At 40.4% G+C, this 19,479-nt stretch overlaps 1 protein-coding gene across 3 annotated transcripts in view; it reads left to right on the top strand.

The window, feature by feature from the left end:
* The window catches only part of DRC11 (dynein regulatory complex subunit 11), a 158,623-nt gene that overhangs the window by 18,452 nt on the left and 120,692 nt on the right, over nt 1-19,479 (top strand). For all 3 annotated transcript variants that reach the window (XM_075829612.1, XM_075829611.1, XM_075829610.1), the window contains exons 2-3: nt 8,051-8,378; nt 14,422-14,541. In XM_075829612.1, the coding sequence (XP_075685727.1) occupies nt 8,112-8,378; nt 14,422-14,541 (387 nt within the window). In that variant the 5' untranslated portion in view covers nt 8,051-8,111. The remainder of the gene's footprint in view (nt 1-8,050; nt 8,379-14,421; nt 14,542-19,479) is intronic.

The following is a 19,479-nucleotide window of genomic DNA, read 5'->3' as shown; positions in this document are numbered from 1 at the left end:
CACTAGAAGGGAGTGACTTGTGAACAGCTGATGATTGCCTGTTTTATATCAATTCCTGCTAGACAGTGCAGGATCAAAGAGGAAGTGAGTATGTTAAAGTATGCCCTGGAGTAAAGGACTGGCACTGTCTACATGAGAAGCTCCCTGGCTGGCGCTATATGCAAAGGCACTCTCTGACAGACACTGTAAATAGGGAAACTCTAGCCTTATATATGGGTGCAGCCACTGTTGTTGTGGTCAATCTCTGGTAGGCAATGTAAATGGGGGTGCTCTCTGGCAGGCACTGGGTAAATGGGTAAGCAGGTGTTTGAGTTGTAATGTCAGATAGGGGTAAGGATATGCTTTCAGAAAGGGAAGTATGTGCTGCAAAATCATGTGCCTTTTAATAAATTAGACGCCTCTTAATTCTGTGCTCCGTAGATTGAGATTGGCCTCTAAAATGCCAATCTTAACAAATTTTCTTCTAAGGGTATGTTCACACGGCCTATTTTCAGCCGTTTTTCGGGCCATAAACGCCCTGAAAAACGGCTAAACATGCGGGGGCTGGACACCTACAACATTCCATTCCATTCCCACAAGGCATTTTAAAAATGGCCGCGTAAAAAAACGTCTCGTAAAAAGAGGTGTATGTCACTTCTTGAGCCGTTTTTGGAGCCGTTTTTCATTGACTTAATAGAAAAACAGCTCAAAAAACGGCCGTAAAAAACACTAGTTGCTTACAAACGGCTGAAAATCCGGGACTGTTTTCACTTGATAACAGCTCCATATTTGCAGCCGTTTTTTTGTTAAGCGTGTGAACATAGAGTTAGTGTGTGGCATGCAAAAACTGCACCAAACTCCACCTGGCTACTTTGCTCAGGGAATAAAACAGCTTAGGGCCTGTTCACATCACCGTTCATTTCTGTTCCGGGGTTCCGTCTGAGGTTTCCGTCAGGTGAACCCCGCAACGGAAATTGAAAGTGAAAGCACAGCTTCCGTTTCAGTCACCATTGATCTCAATGGTGACGGAAACATCGCTAATGGTTTCCGTTCATCACCATTCCGGCAGGTTTCCGCTTTTCCGACGGAATCAATAGCGGAGTCGACTACGCTATTGATTCCGTCAGAAAACCGGAAACCTGCCGGAATGGTGAGGAACGAAAACCATTAGCGATGTTTCTGTCACCATTGAGATCAATGGTGACTGAAACGGAAGCTGTGCTTTCATTTTCCGTTGTGGGGTTCACCCCACGGAAACCTCCGACGGAACCCCGGAACGGAAATGAACGGTGATGTGAACAGGCCCTTAATGAAATCCAGTTTGGCCATACTTCTCTGTTGTTAAATTGAATAATGATCCTAGTATTTGACCCTTAGGCCTTATTCACACGAACGTGTATTACGTCCGTTTTTCGCGCGTCAAGCACCCATTGAAGTAAATGGGTGCGTGAAAATCGCGCACAGCACAAGGATGCACTTCCGGGTGCCGCGCGTGATTCGCGCTACAGTTGTAAAATAAATGCATGAAAAAAGAAAAGCACCTCCTGCTTTTATGTTTGTAAACATAAAAATAGAGTGTCATCACGCTGCCATATGAGCGGAAATCACGCAGGCCCGCACCAAATACTCATGCCACACGGAACTTTTGTGCACGCAAAACGTAGCGTTTTTTGCGCGCGCAAAACGAACACGTTCGTGTGAATAAGGCCTAAGCCTGGGTTCACATGACCTATTTTTAGACGTAATGGAGGCGCATTATGCCTCTAATTACGTCTGAAAAAATGGCTCCAATACGTCGGCAAACATCTGCCCATTACTTTCAATGGGTTTGCCGATGTACTGTGCCGACGACCTGTCATTTTACGCGTCGCTGTCAAAAGACGGCGCGTAAAATTACAGCCTCGTCAAAGGAAGTGCAGGACACTTCTTGGGACATTTTTTAAGCCGTTTTCTCATAGACTCCAATGAAAACAGCTCCAAAAACGGGCGTAAAAAACGCCACGAAAAACGCGAGTTGCTCAAAAAACGTCTGAAAATCAGGGGCTGTTTTCCCTTGAAAACAGCTCCGTATTTTCAGACGTTTTTTGTTAAGCGTGTGAACATACCCTCAGGGTGTGTCCATCGTTAGAGATTTAGCAGTTTTCAGATAATTTTTTTGCGGTACAAACGACACATCCCCTTTAATGGAAAACGATAAGTGGTTAGATTGTCACCCCATAACCAGATCAATGACTGTCTGGAGAGGCAGAATAATATAGATCTCTGTGTACTTCACATGTGCTTTATAAGAACAGGTGCATTCATAAAAGAATTAGGGCGGGTTCACACATGGCGGAATTCCACTTAAATTCCGCTGCGGACACTCCGCAGCGTTAATCCGCAGCGGAGCCGTTTCTCCATTGACTTTCACTTTAATTTAGCAGTGTTCGTTTACACGATGCGTACAATTCCGCTGCGGAGCATAGGCTGCGGAGCGGAATTTGGTGTCCGCAGCATGCTCTGTCTGTTGCGGAGCAGTGGCGGACTCATGGCGGAATTTCTCCATTGACTTCAATGGAGATTCTAAGTTCCGCAATGAAGTCCGCAGCTGTCATGCACATGTCATGTGTGCTGCGGATGCGTCTTGCTTTTTTAACTTGACATTTCTTCATTCTGGCTGGACCTAGGTATTTCTAGGTCTACAGCCAGACTGAGGAAGTCAATGGGGCTCCCGTAATGACGGGAGCGTTGCTAGGAGACGTCTGTAAATAGTCACTGTCCAGGGTGCTGAAAGAGTTAAGCGATCGGCAGTAACTGTTTCTGCACCCGGGACAGTGACTACCGATCCCAATATACATGTATCTGTAAAAAAACATATAAGTTCATACTTACCGAGAACTCCCTTCGTCTGTCTCCAGTCCGGCCTCCCAGGATGACGTTTCAGTGTAAGTGACGGCTGCAGCCAATCACAGGCCAAGCACAGGCTGCAGCGGTCACATGGACTGGCGCGTCATCCAGGGAGGTCGGGCTGGATGCCGAAAGAGGGACGCGTCACCAAGACAACGGCCGGTAAGTATGAAAATCGTTTGCTTTCACTAGGGAAAGTGCTGTCCCTTCTCTCTATCCTGCACTGATAGGGAGAAGGGAAGCACTTTTCCCGCAGTCTGCAGCAGCTAGTCCGCATCAATGTACTGCACATTTTGTGCAGATCCGCTGCAGAATCTGCAACGCAGATTCTGTGCGGCATCGATGCGGACAGTTGCGGAGGAATTCCGCCATGTGTGGTCATGCCCTTAGGAGGATGTGTTGAACTGCACATTTTCTGCCTGACTGGGAATTTCACATCTGAGGCTTTTACTCCCCACCCTGTGTTTTTTTGTTACTTCTCTGCAAGTAATTTTTTTTTCTCTACGCCTTTTATGTTTTTCGGTTAGAAATGAGGGATGGAAAAAATCAGTACAGTCTGTTAATGCTTATGTATGCTCATAACATGAGTAACTATGACTGCGCCAGGCTGCCCCAACATTATTATGAGTAGCAAGTGGGCAAAGAGTAATTGGTTATTGCACAATATGATATTTTCCAAATACAATGTGGTGTGTATTTATAAGATTTTCAAATAAGGTGATACATTTAATAGCAAGAAAAATTGTAAATTGAACGTATTACGTAAAAATGGTGGAGGCTACAACTATGTGGACGAGCAAATAGTTAGTCATTTAGTTCCTGGGAAATCAATGCACTGTGCTCTTCTGCAGTCATACCTTATTGGTGTACCTACTGAACCACAAGACTTGAACATTATACATCTTCCTATGTGTCACTAAACAGCAGAATATTTGTAAATGAAACTCAAGTGTATTGTTCTATACATGTTATTCAGGATGGTAAGGCCTCATTCACACGGCTACACTATGGATTTATGTCGTACATATTCGTAAATTTATAAAATTTATAAAATTACATGGACCCATACTGTATCCCCTTTGTCCCTAATTTCATGTTTCCTCTTGTGACTGCAAATGCGGAAAAAAACCTGTTCCTATAGCTTTTCGGGCATTGCTGGTTCAGTCTATGAAGAACTGTACTCATCAGTTATTCTTCCAAAGAAGATAATTTATAAGGCCACGTTCATATCAGCATTGGTTCCGTTCATGGGTTCTTTTAGACCTTTCCGTCGGAGGAACCCATGAACAGAAAGCCAAATGGAAACGATAGCTTCCATTTGCATTACCATTGATTTCAATGGTAATGCTTCCGTTGCAAATGGTTTCCATTTGTTTCCGTTCTGTAAGGTATCCGTTTTGTAGCAGAAACAATAGTGTAGTCGACTGCGTTATTGTTTCCGCTAAAAAAAACTGAAACCTTACGGAACAGAAACAAATGGAAACCACTTGCAACGTAAGCATTACCATTGAAATAAATGGTAATGCAAGCGGAAGCCCTGGTTTCCGTTTGCCTTTCCGTTCATGGGTTCCTCCGACGGAAAGGTCTAACAGAATCCATGAACGGAAGCCCGATGCTGATGTGAACGAGGCCTTAGTGATAAGACACGTTGCGATCCCGTCCTGGGATCTTCGATTGGGTAGACACAAGCTGTATCTTCTTCGGAAGAATAACTGAAGAGTAAAATTCTCCATACTCTGAACCAGCAGCACCCGAATTACATTTGCTGCCATTATTATACATTGTACCCGTCAAGGGAGAACATGGAGCTCTAGATCAGTGCAGCAGGTAACACTTGGAACTGGTGACCTGCATGACAAGCGCTACATAGTGTTGTGCCTATGGTTAGCTCAACCAATTCAACTTAGTAGTTCTATTATATGCCTTTTACAAAAGAACACAGATCGGTTACAAACGGTATTGTCCCACCTGTTTTCAATATTTTTGTTGTCCATGTTTCCACAGGGGGAGTATACAGTTCCTCAACGAGGCACCATACAGTGGCATACAGGGTGCCTATGGGTATAAAATATAGATAATTAGTGACTCCCATGTGCACACAATTTTTTCGTGAGTCCATTTCCATTTCCACCACTTTGGGCTGTCTTTAAAAGGAGTTACGAAATAAACATTACAGTGTTATAAAAAAAAAAAAGCTAGAAGAAAAACGTCTCTTCAAAAATATGTGTTGGTCGATTAAGGATCTAATTTAGTTTAGTTGCACTTGATTGATTGATCAGACTCCACAAACATGGGCAATCTAAAAGTATGTGTGGCCCACATGGTTGGTAAAAGGGGCTGCATATTAATGTGGTCAGAACGTATTTATAGATCGCAATCGTTTCAGTACATAAAATAAAACATATGAATAGAATTTCACTTTGTTTAAGTTAATGGCTGTTAGATTTTACAGTGTCTTTCTTTACATCAATCAGGAATAAAACACCAGTTGGGGTTTCTGATTACAGATGGTTTTCATTATTATAACCTATGACTTTTTGCACGTTAGTTACACTTGTAATATACTTTATTACATTGAATTAAGAAACAGCTATGTTCAGTTATATTAAGTAATAGGGAATAGTAGATACTCTCATAAAACTACATTCTTGGAGAACGCTTGAAGCAGGGTCTTGTCTGCTTTCACTGGCCATCATGGGTAACATTTACCCAAAAGTTCATGAAGAGCCTGCATCTGCCAGGGTATGTTAAGGTGTAACGGACGTGAGTCTCAACCTCACAGCACAACTACAGAAGGAATTTGGCAGAGTAAGCAGTTTGCACATTAAAGCTGCCCAAAGACCTTCTCAGCTGAATTTGTGCCAACCTCATTATTATCTTTGAACAAAGCGGGCACCATGGTGACACCAGAACCCATTACATATATGCATTTTTAGCCCCACCTCAGCACAGGACGCCCGGCACCCCTAACCCTTCCATCCACCCCCTCTATTGAGTTCAGAGATTTGCAGCTGCCATGTGCACCAAGTGAACTCAATAGCACAATGCCATAATATTACCTTATTGTTCTCTATACCCACTCTTTAGAAACAGAATACTACATTCATCCATCTGGGATAAGTGGATGTATTGTAAGAAGAAGGTGCTTACCCTATACAGATTACTGTTTACACTTTTTCAGCCCAAAATAAAAAAATAAAAGATCTAAATACTAAGTTGCGTGGGCTTTTATGCAGATTTTTAAGCCTTGTATAAAATATCTTCTGGCAATGAAACAATGCATAATATTTGAGCCCACTAGTGCTGAGGCTGGTTTTTGAGTGATCTGCTTGATATATTAGAGTATGGCATTTATAGCAGTTCATTAATATCTAAGTGAAGGTTTACCAATATTTTGGATTTGCTCCCTCTATTAGCACATAAGTTCATTCTACTTTTTAAAATGCCCCTGTTTCATAGGCATACACAGTATAAGGCTACTCTTAGAGTCAACGAATGACACAACCAGGTATAAATATTCTGAGAATTACATACGGTATGTGTTCTAGATCTTACCAAGGCGTTAATACAATTATAGATTTAGAATGTGTACCAATTTGCTTTTGCCTTATATATAATCACTTTTGTATACAAGGGTTAATATGGGAAACTGTCGAGAAAATATAGCATATATGGGCTTGAACATCAGATATTTAATAATCCTTATTAAAAGAAAAAGTATTAACATGTTAACGTAAAAAACATAGTAGAAACAATGACCTCTCCCTTTGGCTTTTGTGCATGACCATTTCCAATCACGCCAGAAGACTATAATAGAAGTGATACAGCTCGTCATTCTAAAGGTCCTTTTACGTTGGCAGGACAAAAACTGGAATTTCTGGCTGTAACGAGTGCCGATTGGCGCTCATTTAGCTCTATTTACCTGCAGCAATCGTCACTACTATATGTGTCCCAATGATCGTTAGTGCGATAGTTAAGGCACAGGCAGTTTCATTATTGTTGGCAGCACGTCCCCTATGTACACGGGGAGAAGCGCTACCAAAAACAGAGGATTTTAATGCCCGCATAAAAGATCCGATCAGCCAAAAAACTTTGCTGGTTTGTCGGTCGATTGCTTGGCATGTTGCCTGTTGCACCGTTCAAAAGTGTGCTCAAGTTCCCCATCATCAGCCCGTGTAAAGGGGCTTTGAGGCTTGTTTCCCACAAGTGTATCAAAGGCTCCATGCATGAGTCATATATATAGAGCCATTGACATGAGGGGATCCCATTATATGAGATTAATGCTTTTCCCACAGAAGGTGTACGATTTGTTCTTGGCTCCCAACATACGGCTGTTGATATTTTTCTGCTTTGTTGTCCAGAGCAATTTTTGTAAAAGTGACCCCAGGAAGTCCAGTTATAATGGCTGTCACTTTTGACTTAATTTCTCAGAAATGGATGATAAAACTGTCACATTGCTACCAAAAGAACAGGCTGACAAAATAAACAGACTGTTACCTGTTTCTAAGAAGCAAATCAAAAATTGACAACCAATATGGCAGCACTTCCAGTTGTCACTTTTGCAAACATGTGTTGCAACAAAACAGAAAAAATGCCCATATCTTTAAAATAAAAGAGAATTATAGTTACCTTGGGCTACCTCTCTGACTTCCAATTTATTAATATATAATATTTTTTATATTTTGGGTGGAAACGCCGTTTAAAATTCAAGGTCATCTTGAGTATAAACTTGTCACCTTACCCATATTAGACTTTGAGTAGTGCCCTAATGATAATGGCACCTTCTTAAAGAACAAGATAAAAAGACTAATAATTAATAATAAAATTGATAGTAGCAATGAGCCATCAGGATCTGTAACATCAGGAAAGTGAAAAGTTGACATAGATCTCGGCATGAGTTTTAGCTAGACTTTTCATGACTCGTGGCAAAAATTCAGTTCGCTGCCTTAGCCTTACATCTAAATACCCTGCCGCCCCTCTCCCCAGGTGGTACATGCCCTGCCATTCCTCCTAGCTACACCCCTGAACCAGTTTATCTAGTACTAAGAAGAAAGGATGAATATAAAATGTATAACCTCAAATCCTATTTCCAAAGAAAACATTGGGAAAGTTATGGTTTTTAAAATGAAAGTTAATCTTAGCTGCTCCTTGCAACAGTGGATAATCGTATTCATTTTTTTTTTAGATTTTACAACAAACTATGGGTAGAAGCCCAACAAGATCTTACACAGCTTCTCCAGCAGGAGATGCCAGATGTGCCTCCGAAACCAGAGAAAGATCGAATGGCAGTTGCCCAGCAGCTCGGGACACTTTATGTCCGATACCTACAGATCTTCCGCAATCTGGAGTTAGCACATGATCAGATAACACATCCACAAAAGAGAAGGGTGATAAGGCTGGTTCTAGATGGAGTGATGGGACGGATATTAGAATTAAAGGATGAGCTGGTGGAACTGGAAATCTCAGAGTTTCAGTACTTTGATGACATCTTGCAAGATCTGAAGCTGGGACCTGTGAGTATTAAGAAACTTACCAAGATGTTCTGTCATTGAGGTCAAACAAAGGTGAAAGTGGTCTTACCATAACTTTTTACAGCTTTGGACTCTAACCAAGTCTCTTTATGGCTATACATCTGTTTAGTTTACAGCCACTGTTCAGTAATCTAGATATCTGAAAACATAAATAAAAGTAGACATTTCATACATAGAATTACTAATACTTTCCTAAAATGTATATTCCCTATACATTATTATAAGCCATGCCTTTCATACCTCATTCAAGTTAAGTTTATTTAGGTAAGCCTAAACATATGTTGTAATAAATCCAAAAGGATAATTAACAGAAGGGGCAACTATGTCAAACATTTTGTGGCTATGATGAAAGTTAGTGGCGATTGACATATCCTTGTTGCTTCCATATGTCCAATGTGCTTTCCCTTGATCAATGCTTTATGAATCTATTATGCTAAATTAAACTAAACCACTAAACTAGCATTACAAATAATTCTATCTTGTCTATGACCTAAAGGTGAAACATGCAGGGCAACTTACATAAAACTAACTCTGCCAACATTTTTGTATTTGATGTGGCCATATACATAATATAATTTACATATAAAAGCTCTATTGGCCTACAATTGAAGGAAAAATTGGAGTTCACCATTATTTACTAAGCAGCCAGCTCAGAAGATACCAAGTTCTCATTGCTGTCTCCCACGATCCTATGGAAAATGGAATTGAAGAAATACTGGTGGTGCACAAGGGTGCTCTTCACTCACTTTTCTGTGTCCTAGAGGCTTAAATTGGAAGATAACCATCAGTTCCCATTACTGCATCATGTATTTCTAGGAAATTATTAAAACCAGAGAACCCGTTTTTAAAGGGGTTTTCTCAGTTTATGTTAATAAAGCTTAAAGTCTATGGACACCTTTGACTTGGAAGAAATGATTTTGTATGTACCTGGAGTTGAAAAAAAAGGCACTAAGATTCAGGCTGCAATCTTCATTCCTTCATTTATTTTCAGACCCTCAGATATTCATTTTGCAACCTGCTCCTAATTTCAGACTTTTCTCATGTAGGTGTGTCCCAGTAAGTGCATGTTCACACATAGCAGAAGGCTGCAGATGTTCTGTCTGGAATTGTGGGTAGAAAATCTGCAACAGAAAACAGTAGCAGCAAAGTGAATGAGATTTTAACAAATCTCATCCAAATGTTGCGGATGTCTAAAATTCACAGCATGTCAATTTCGGCTGTGGAAAGTGCACGGATTTGTTGCAGATTTCCAATGGAAAAGTAAAAATCTGCAACAAATGGCAATTGTTACAGATTACCAGTAAATACGCAGCAAAAGTCGCAGGTTTAGCCAATTGTAAAAAAAAATCTCGGCCAGATCATCGGCAACGGGGATTCCACTTAAGGCATAGCCACTGATGTCACTGTCCATGTATGGACAGTAATGTCAAGGGCTTCCCCAAGCACAGCGCTTAAACTAGCGCTATGCCCAGGGAGTCCTCGGCGAGCGGAGGAGCTCCCACTGCTCCTCCGCTATGAGCTAATTCTGAAGCAGGGAGTTTATGGTTCCCTGCTTCAGAATTGGATTCAACTGTATCTGCTCCTGAGGACGCAGATACAGTTGACAGCGGGACATACCCCCGGCCGCCCAGGACCACGGGACACTGTTATGTTTGGGAGGTATGTCTCTACTGATGATAGAAGGGAATTGTGAGAGCAGATGATGTCACCCCCTGAGAGGGGCAGTCAGATCTGTGTCAGAAACAGCAGGTCAACCAGCTAGGTGAAGGAGCTACACAGACTCCACAGCAGCAAAATGGTAGGAAATTGTTAATAAAGGCTTTTTATAAATTTGCTTAATTTTGCATTTAGGAAGCAAATGAACAATAAAAAAAAAATCAGTGCAAAGGTGTCCATAGCTTTTAATTTTTGTATAATTAAAAGTTAGGCAACTTTCTCATATTCTTGTGCTTCAAATTCACCATTAAGATTTCTGCTTGCTGTCACTTACCGAAAACAATCTTTTTTCTATCCGTAGGCTGAAAATCAGTACTTGATACTTCTAACAGCTTAAATTGTATTTAGTCTAGGAAACTCTCAAAAACAGGAGCAAAAATCTCTCTTCTGTGCTGAGGGTTTGCTACAATGTATTAGTATAGGTTAAATGTAACAGTCTGGAGTCCAGTCTGTATTGCTTGCAGAAGTTTAATTAGGCTGGATATGTTGTAACAATCTGTGAATTATGTATTCAGCCTCTGGAAAAAAGCAAGCCTCTGTTTCTATACATTGGAAGCAAATAGAGATCTTAAAATTATGAAGAATTGAAACACAAAGTATGTTAGAAAGTTGTACAGTCTTTTATTATACAACGATTGTGTATTATGTTAGGTAAAACTAGACACAAAAACCACAATTAACATACATGTTCTGCTCAACCAAACAAGTATATTAAAGGGAACGTGTCATCAGGAATTGACCTATTGTTTAAATCAAGTTTTTATGTTCAATATATGTTTTAAGACTTTTGGGTGATTTTTTGTATTCTCTATGTCATTATTTATATTTAAAAAAAAATCCTAAAACCTTGCAGTTTTCCCTCTGGCCACTGAGCCTCATAATAGTCTGACACTTCCTGTTCTGTAGAGATCACTTCTCAGCAGTCATCTCATTATCATCATAGGCAGGATTACAAGGTAACATCTCTATATAGATAACACAGGATCCACCATTGACAATAGTTGATGGACACAACTCCCCCCTCCTCCTCCTCTCTGCACAATGATCTCTGCACAGGTCACAAAGTATGCCCAAAAAAACTCCCATAGAGGTCAATGGGTCCCCTTCTGTTCACAGGTACCTGTGGTCCACGTGGCTGCTGTAAAGCATATCTCTAAATTATTTTAACAGCAGCTTAGGCTAGATAGCTTCCTCCATAATCATGTGCAAATAATAAAATATACAAAAAATAAATTAGAAAAAAAGATTGTTTCACTATCTGGTTTTAAATATAGGTGATACATTTCCTTTAACCCGTTACTGACCAACCATAGGTGTTTTTACAGCTATGTATGTCACTAAGGGGCTTTATTCTGATGCACTGTATCAGAATAAATCTGAGCGGCCGGGAGCATTTAAAGCTCACTGCTCTCAGCTACCGGAGGTAGCTGAGGGCTTGGAGCAGACCTGCTCGAGCAGGTGGGATCGAAATCAGTATTGATCCGGCCCGTTTAACCCTTTAAATTCGGCGGTCAATAGCGACCGCCGCATCTGAGTGGTTCTAGAGGGAGGAGTGCCAATAGTTTCTATAGAAACCGCGGCCTAACAAAGACCCCCAGGTCTGCCTCTAGTTAATGCCTGTTAATTTCCGTTTATCCTGCCTTCAAAAAAATTTGATAAATGTGATCAAAAAGTCACATGTACTCCAAAATGGTACCAATAAAACTACACGTAGTCCTGCAAAAAAAAAAAGCCCTCATACAGCTGCATCAGCAGAAAAATAAAAAGTTACGGCTCTTAAAATATGGAGATACAAAAACAAATAATTTTGAAAAAAAGTTATTTTACTATGTAAATGTAGTAAAACATGAGAAAACTATATAAGCTTGGTGTAGTCTCAACTGTAACGACCCGCTGAATAAAGTTATTATGTTATTTATACCACACGATAAACGGCGTAAATATAGAAAGCGAAAAAGAGTGGCGAAATCCCCCCAAATAAAAGTTAATAAAAGTTCATCAATAAATTAAATGTACCCCAAAATGTTGTTATTTAAAAAATATGACTTGTCCTGCAAAAAACAAGTCCTTATAGCTATGTCGACACAAAGAAAAAAAAAAGTTAGAGCTCTTTGAATGCGACGGTGGAAAACCTTAAAAATTAGCTTGGTCATTAATGCCTAAAATAGGCTGGTCACTAAGGGGTTAAAGGAAGGTTGGCAGTGCCTCTTCTGAACACAGCAAAGTCAAACCTGTTTGATTATTTCTTCTTCCCAGATACAGTACATGACATGAAATTTACCAGATCCCTATATAGACGCCTATAGATATTATAGTGTCATGAGATCCTGCTAAAAATGACCAGTAATAATCCAGTGTCTACAGTCAGCTTTAGCTTCTCAAGTTATAACTATATGTAAAATGCATGCTGAGAACTTTAGCCCTGCAGGGTTTGGAGCGACATAGGCTTCCTCAGCTCCACTTCATTCAAAGGGGCAATTTTCACGTTATGAGTAGAATTAATGCATGGATAATGGTATTGAGCAGAGTATCATTGTAGAGTCTTCTTTTAAAATGCACATTTTTAAAACAAAGGGATAGGGGAAGGTCTTGGATTTTAATACATTTTCATACACATTTGTAAAACAGACCCGGTGAAGTGTGGGAATTAAAAAATACCTGGATACACCCAAAGGAATAATAAAATAAATGAAGGCTGAAACTTTTCCAGACTGGGCTGGAAAAATTGTTATAATCTCATGCCAGCAATGTCTGTGTCTCAGTGTTAATGTTTTCAACAGCTTTAGTACAGTATGGTGAAACTGTACTGTAAGAATCGCACAATATAACATCCCAAAGTTGTATTACAGTTGTGCTATAGCAGTGTATCCCAGCACTATTTTAGTGTACTAGATAAAAATTTAATTACAATATTTATAATATTTTAATAATAGTATTGAAATAATATAATGTTTTATTTATTTTGTACAGTTTTAATCAGAACTGAAATTATCACTATTTATTTATTTCCTCTTCCCCATATAGTGTCAACTTATTCCGTAACGCTGTATAGGGGTTGCCACCATTCTCATCAGTCCATGTCCCCAATGGGACTCACAATATAATTAACCCTAATTCGCAGAAAATGTTAACTTAGGATGTGTTCACATCTCCGTTCTGAGTTCCCTTTTTCTGCTCCATCATAGGTGCAGAATAATGGGAGTACTGGAAGATTGGGATCCGTTGCATGACGGAAACCAACAGAACCCATTGACTTTAATAAGTTCTGTAGGGTCTCCGTCATGTGTTCCGTCACTCCGCCAGACATAATAGCGCAGCCTCTGACGCAGATGTGAACAGGGCCTTACCTTAAAGGGTTTTCAACTTTTATTATTTCCAGACATGTCACGTTAACATGTCAGAAAATAACATCTGTGGTAGTTCACTGCAATGACAATCTAGCAAATAGCCCAAAATCATGATATTAATGCCCTAAAACAGTTGATCTTTACTGGTAATGCTGATAAATGTGGAAATAATCCAAGCACATAAGCCCTTCAGTCTTCTACAGATGATAGTAGCACTATACTATGATGATGGAACAGGTCTTGACTCTTTGACTAACTGCCTAGATCATCATGTTTGACTAACTACAGCAGTTGGACTGGACTAGTTTTATGGCCCTTTTACACTGGCCAATTATCGGGCAAATGAGAACTCAAAGAAAGCGCGTTCCCGATAATTGTCCTGTTTAAACAGGGCAGCGATCAGCAGATGAGCGAGCAAACGCTCGTCCAACAGCTGATCGTATTGTTTGAAAACTATTATAGTTGTCGGCAGCACGTCTCCCTGTGTAAACAGGGAGACGTGCTGCTGACATGATACAAATGTATGGGGACGAGCGATCGTAGTATTGAGTGCTCGTCCCCATACTAGCTCCTTGTGAAAGGAGCAAACGAACTCGATCGGCGCTCGTTGCACTGGCCAAAATGTGCCGGTGTAAAAGTACAGAAAAATCCTGCAAAAAATCGGAGCATAAGGAGGAACAGTAAAGCCCAAAATATTCTATGGCCCCATATTATAAATTGCCTAATTTACATTCTATCTCTCCACTTATAAAAGACTTGATTCTAGTATATTGTGATAACTAATTTGCAATTAAAATGCAGGAAAGTATTACTTCCAGGGTCACTGTTTGGACTCAAAGTTTCAGACCATTGTTTCATTACATTTGTGACAGTTTATGACTATTTTCACCTTTGAACCATTGAGTACTGTGTGGTTTACTTTATTTTTCTTTTATACTAAACTGTGCTTCCTTATTTTCCAGGAAAGTTTGGAAATTCCAATTCCAAAGTATTTCATTAAGGAAAAAATGAAAGTATTAAAGGATCGTGAGCGAATACTATCCCAGATATTGGAGCGTAGTGGAGCCAAGGACACAGAAGTGGTAAGCTTGCGTGGAGAAGAGAGGTTTATCATATGTCCAAAACATGAAAAAAGTAATCGGTCTAAACCAGCCCTTCTTCAAATGTTATAATAACAAAAATTATAAGTCTGGTGTTCATTGTTCACCCTTTTTTGATACAGGAAATTAGCATATTGGCTTTCAACTTAAGTAATACAACTGTAATATGCTTCATGTGGGAGATGTATATTTACTGCCAAAAACTGGATCGGACCTGTCATATGTAATCAGGAAAGCCTTACCCAACGCTTCCTTTAGGAAAGACTTCGCTCATTACACATAATGGGATCTACGTTTTGGCAATAAATGTACATTTACCTCCTTTTATCCCTCTGGATTTGGCCTGTCTCTGTAAACACGTCCCTAAGTTTTTTACCTTCCATTAATCAATCTTGCCCAATACCATACTGGGAGTACTGGCAGGTGAAAAAAAGAACGCAAAGTTTGGAACAGCAGTTTCAGATAGTTATAATAGGTGTCTTAACACTTGCTTTTATCCAGGACAAAAATAATCTTTTATAGAGATAAGTTAGTTCTATATCCAGCTATCTAGATCTACCAGGCACAGCCTGTTTAACCCATCTTTCAAAGTTATAGATGGGATTAGGCAGGCGTGAGAGAGATGCGTGGGATTTCCATTTAGAGATCACAGGTACAAAGTGTTACAGAAAGACATGAGAAACATCTACACCCTACTATGTCCTCTACACTATAAATCCATTTGTTGTAAAAGTAGAAATTCAAGGCCCTGCGATGCATAAATGGGATTTTGTGCATGTGTTGGGATGGTAAAGTGACCCACTGAGACATTGTAATGTGATGTAGAAACATATCAAAGGTTTTATGAGAAGTTATTATCAGGATAACCTGAGAACAGCTGAAAGAGACAAGCAAATCACTTTGGCAAACTGTGACTTGTGGTCTGCAAATCAACCTTCAAATCTTTAGCTACTACTGTAGATTTGCAAATTGATTTGCCACCTCTAGGCTGACTAATCAAATCTCAAAACCGTCAAGTTAATCTCTAGCAATTGCTGCCGATCAAGTTGTGAAGTTGATGAATCAGTTCACTCATCTCCAGTGCACCAAAATGTAACACTCCATCTCCCAGTGCAGGTAAAAAAGTGTGGTTGCCACAGCATCCAATCAAAGTGTTGCTGCAATCCCTAACCTGTACTTAAAATGAAGGACTCTACAATGTCTACAATGGGTAACACCACTATCTATTGACAGATTTACTTTAACTAAGCTCTGTTCACACTTGCATCATGATTTACGTTTTTACAAGAGCGAATGACGGATCCATTATGATCCGTTTTTCTCCATTGACTTAGGGCCTGTTCACATCAGCGTTGGCTTTCCGTTCCGGGGTTCCGTCGGAGGTTTTCGTCGGGTGAACCCCGCAATGGAAAGTCAAACTGAAACCACAGCTTCCGTTTCCGTCACCATTGATATCAATGGTGACGGAAACATTGCTAACGGTTTCCGTTCGTCACCATTCCGGCAGGTTTCCGTTTTAACGACGGAATAAATAGCGGAGTTGACTGCGCTATTGATTCCGTCGGAAAAACTAAACCTGCCGGCATGGTGACGAACTGAAACCATTAGCAATGTTTCCGTTACCATTGATACCAATAGTGACGGAAACGGAAGCAGTGGTTTCAGTTTGACCTTCCGTTGCGGGGTTCACCCGACGGAAACCTCCGACGGAACCCCAGAACGGAAAGTCAAGGCTGATGTGAACAGGCCCTTATAATGGATAAGTGATGTTTCCGTCAGTTATCCTTTTTTTTATTCTGGATACCTTACTGCAGCATGCAACGCTGTTCTGCCTGTCAAAACGTACTAACAGCGGTGTGAACAGAGCCTAAGGATTCTTTCATTCAGTCAGCATAGAGAACAAAGACACTCTTTATTTTAATCGCGGAATTTTGGAGTTGTGAGTGACTTGTGCTTTTACAGATTTATTAAATTCATTTTGAATATATTCTGCGGTATGGGTGCAGTTAAGTGCATATCTAAAATTCCATATTAATTGCCGTCATCTGGATAGGGAGGCTGCAGTTTATACTAACAAAATATAGACAAGAAGCCAAATAATAACAGCAATAGCCCAGAACAACCCATATCGTGTCAGAAACAAATGTGGTTGAATGAAACTGCTATTCCACCCTATGAACCATAAATATTCATGGTTAATAGCTCATACAAATGGGGATGTCATAAAATGCGCAATCCTTACTATAAATCATTGGGCTCCTGTATAAACAAGCGAGGCTTAACATTGTGAGAATATAGAGGATGATGTGGTTCAAGCTGAGATGCACTCTCAAATAGATGTTAAACTTTATGGAAAGGTCACAGAAAAGCATAGAAGGTTGTGACCTGGTTGTAACAATGTCGCAGCGTTTTACTTTACTAAAGTTAGGATGGGTTTTAGAAATGCTTGCCCCAATTTAAATAGAACAGTGTAATTAATAAGTAATGGGAACTGTACCTGGTCTTACAGGCATTCTATACTACCAATGGTTTGGTTAGGGGTTCATGGACATGGCCGTATTACTTATCTGTGTTCTACAGATCCGCAATAGGGGGCCAATTCTATACATTCGTGTGCCTTCAATTATATGGAGGTGCAGAGGCTTTTTCTCACAGATTCCTACATATGAATAGAAATCATGGCTTGCTCCATTGCATGCTGTACTTTGGAGGACATATTTTAGGGGAGAATACGTTGCTTCACAGAGTGCCTACAAGTCCATAATATGAATGTGCAGGGACACCATCTGATGCCGTACAAGGTCCCTATGCGCTACATAAGGCCTAAGCCTGCATGATCTCTTATAGTACCATTGGTCAAGATGCTGGAACTCCCAAATCATGAAAAGCTATCAACAGACAGAAACTTTTAAATTACTAAAACTAAACTAAAAATGAACAGGTTTTGGATACAATTGCATCCACTAAAGCGCCCCCTGAAGTCTGATAATGTCTGCTGGCCTGCTGGGGTCCTGTATCTAAGCCTATCATCTGTGATACTGTCTGCTGAGCTGCTGTATTTAAGCCTATCGTGTAATACTGTCTGCTGAACTGCTGTATGTAAGCCTGGGATGTGTAATACTGTCTGCTGAGGACCCTGTATCTAAGCCTATCATGTTTGATACTGTCTGCTGGGGCCATGTATCTAAGACTATCATGTGTGATACTGTCTGCTGGGGCCCTCTATTTAAGCCTATAATGTGTGATACTCTGCTGGGTCTCTGTATCTAAGCCTATCATGTGTGATACTGTCTGCTGGGGCCCTGTATCTTAGACTATCATGTGTGATACAGTCTGATTGGGCCCTGTATCTAAGCCTGTCACATGTGATAATGTCTGCTCGGGTCCTGTATCTAAGCCTATTATGTGTGATACTGTCAACCGGGGCCTTCAGGAAAAAGAGCAGCATCTTACACCCGTGTGGGTCACATGACATGACAGGGACAGGAAGTGTCATGTGATGTGATGTGATGACTGAGCCCGGCTGGCACCTGAAGAGAATAGAAGAAGGACACACACGTGATTTAGTGAAGACAAGCTACGTTTAAAAAAAAATACCATGGGCGTGAGTCACACATGGATTTTTTTGAAGTGCAAGGGGGCCCCACCATTATCACCTGCCCTGGGCCTCAAAAAGGCTAAGGACAGCCCAGTCAGTCACTCAGCAAATAAGTGCATTAGGGTGTGATAAATATTGCTGAATGAGATGAAGGGTTGTGACTTCTGAGGAATAATGTAGAGGGGGTGGTAAAAGGTAGAAGAGTTAAATTTGAAAATGTGATAGGTCTACCTAAAATATGTGTTTTCGGGGCACACGCAGAACTGTGGACATTGGGAATTAATTTGATTGTCTGGGGTAGCACATTCCAGAGAACTGATGCAGCACAGGAAAAATCTTAGAGACGGGAGTGGAAAGTTCGAATTATAGATGACGTTAATCTTACATAATTGACATTTCATGGGTGGGGTGGTAGACACAGATGGGAGAAGAGATGTAGGATAGTGCAGCACTGCGTAGAGCTTTGTGGATGAGTGTTATCAATTTGAATTGAATTCTAAAAGGAATGGGCAACCAGTGCTGTGACTGGCACAGTGTAGTGGCTGGACAGAAGGATAAGCCTCGCTACTGCATTTAGGATAGCTTGGAGAGAGGAGAGTTTGGTGAGGGGAAGACCAATTAGTCAGGAGTTGCAATAGTCAGGGCGAGAAAGAATCAAAGCAGCAATTAGACTCGGTTCACATGGTGCATTTTTGTTGCATTTTAGAATGCATTTTTTTGGTTTTGGTTGATTAACTCCATCTCCAAATACAAAAATGCATGCTTAAAAATTCAACGAAAACGCAATGTGAACCTAACCTTAAAGTTTTGGCTGCTTGCACAGTGAGGGTGAAAGACCTATTCGGGAAATGTTTTTGGGGTGCTGGTGACATGAGTGTGTGAGTAATTGACTATAGTGAGTAAAAGACAGATCTGGGTCCAAGATCCTCCAAGACAGCGGGTATACTGCCTAAAAATTATAGTAGTATCACACACTAAAATGAAGAACCAAAAAAAAAACCAAGGATGCAGCACTCTCCACAACAATATGGACTGTAATGCACATTAACAAAGGGCCTGATCACTTCCCTGTAGACAATCCCAATAGAGCAAAAAGGCAACAGCATACAGACTTCACTTTCAAAAAGAAACTTGCTTGTTAATTTCACTACATGCAATGTTTCGGCTCACTACAGCCTTTTACACTGAAATTGAGGCATTTAGGTAGCTCAATAGATAGCGGAAATACAAGGAGCTCAGTTTTTGAAAGATTCCATTTCAGATAGAAAGAGGACATGATGTTAGAGACAGAGGACAGGCAATCTCTGGTGTTTTGTTTTAGA

This window comes from Rhinoderma darwinii, chromosome 6 (genome assembly GCF_050947455.1).
Source record: "Rhinoderma darwinii isolate aRhiDar2 chromosome 6, aRhiDar2.hap1, whole genome shotgun sequence".
Lineage (NCBI taxonomy): Eukaryota > Metazoa > Chordata > Amphibia > Anura > Rhinodermatidae > Rhinoderma > Rhinoderma darwinii.
The sequence above is the reverse complement of the archived record's forward strand: the minus strand, read 5'-3'. Positions and strand labels throughout refer to the sequence as shown.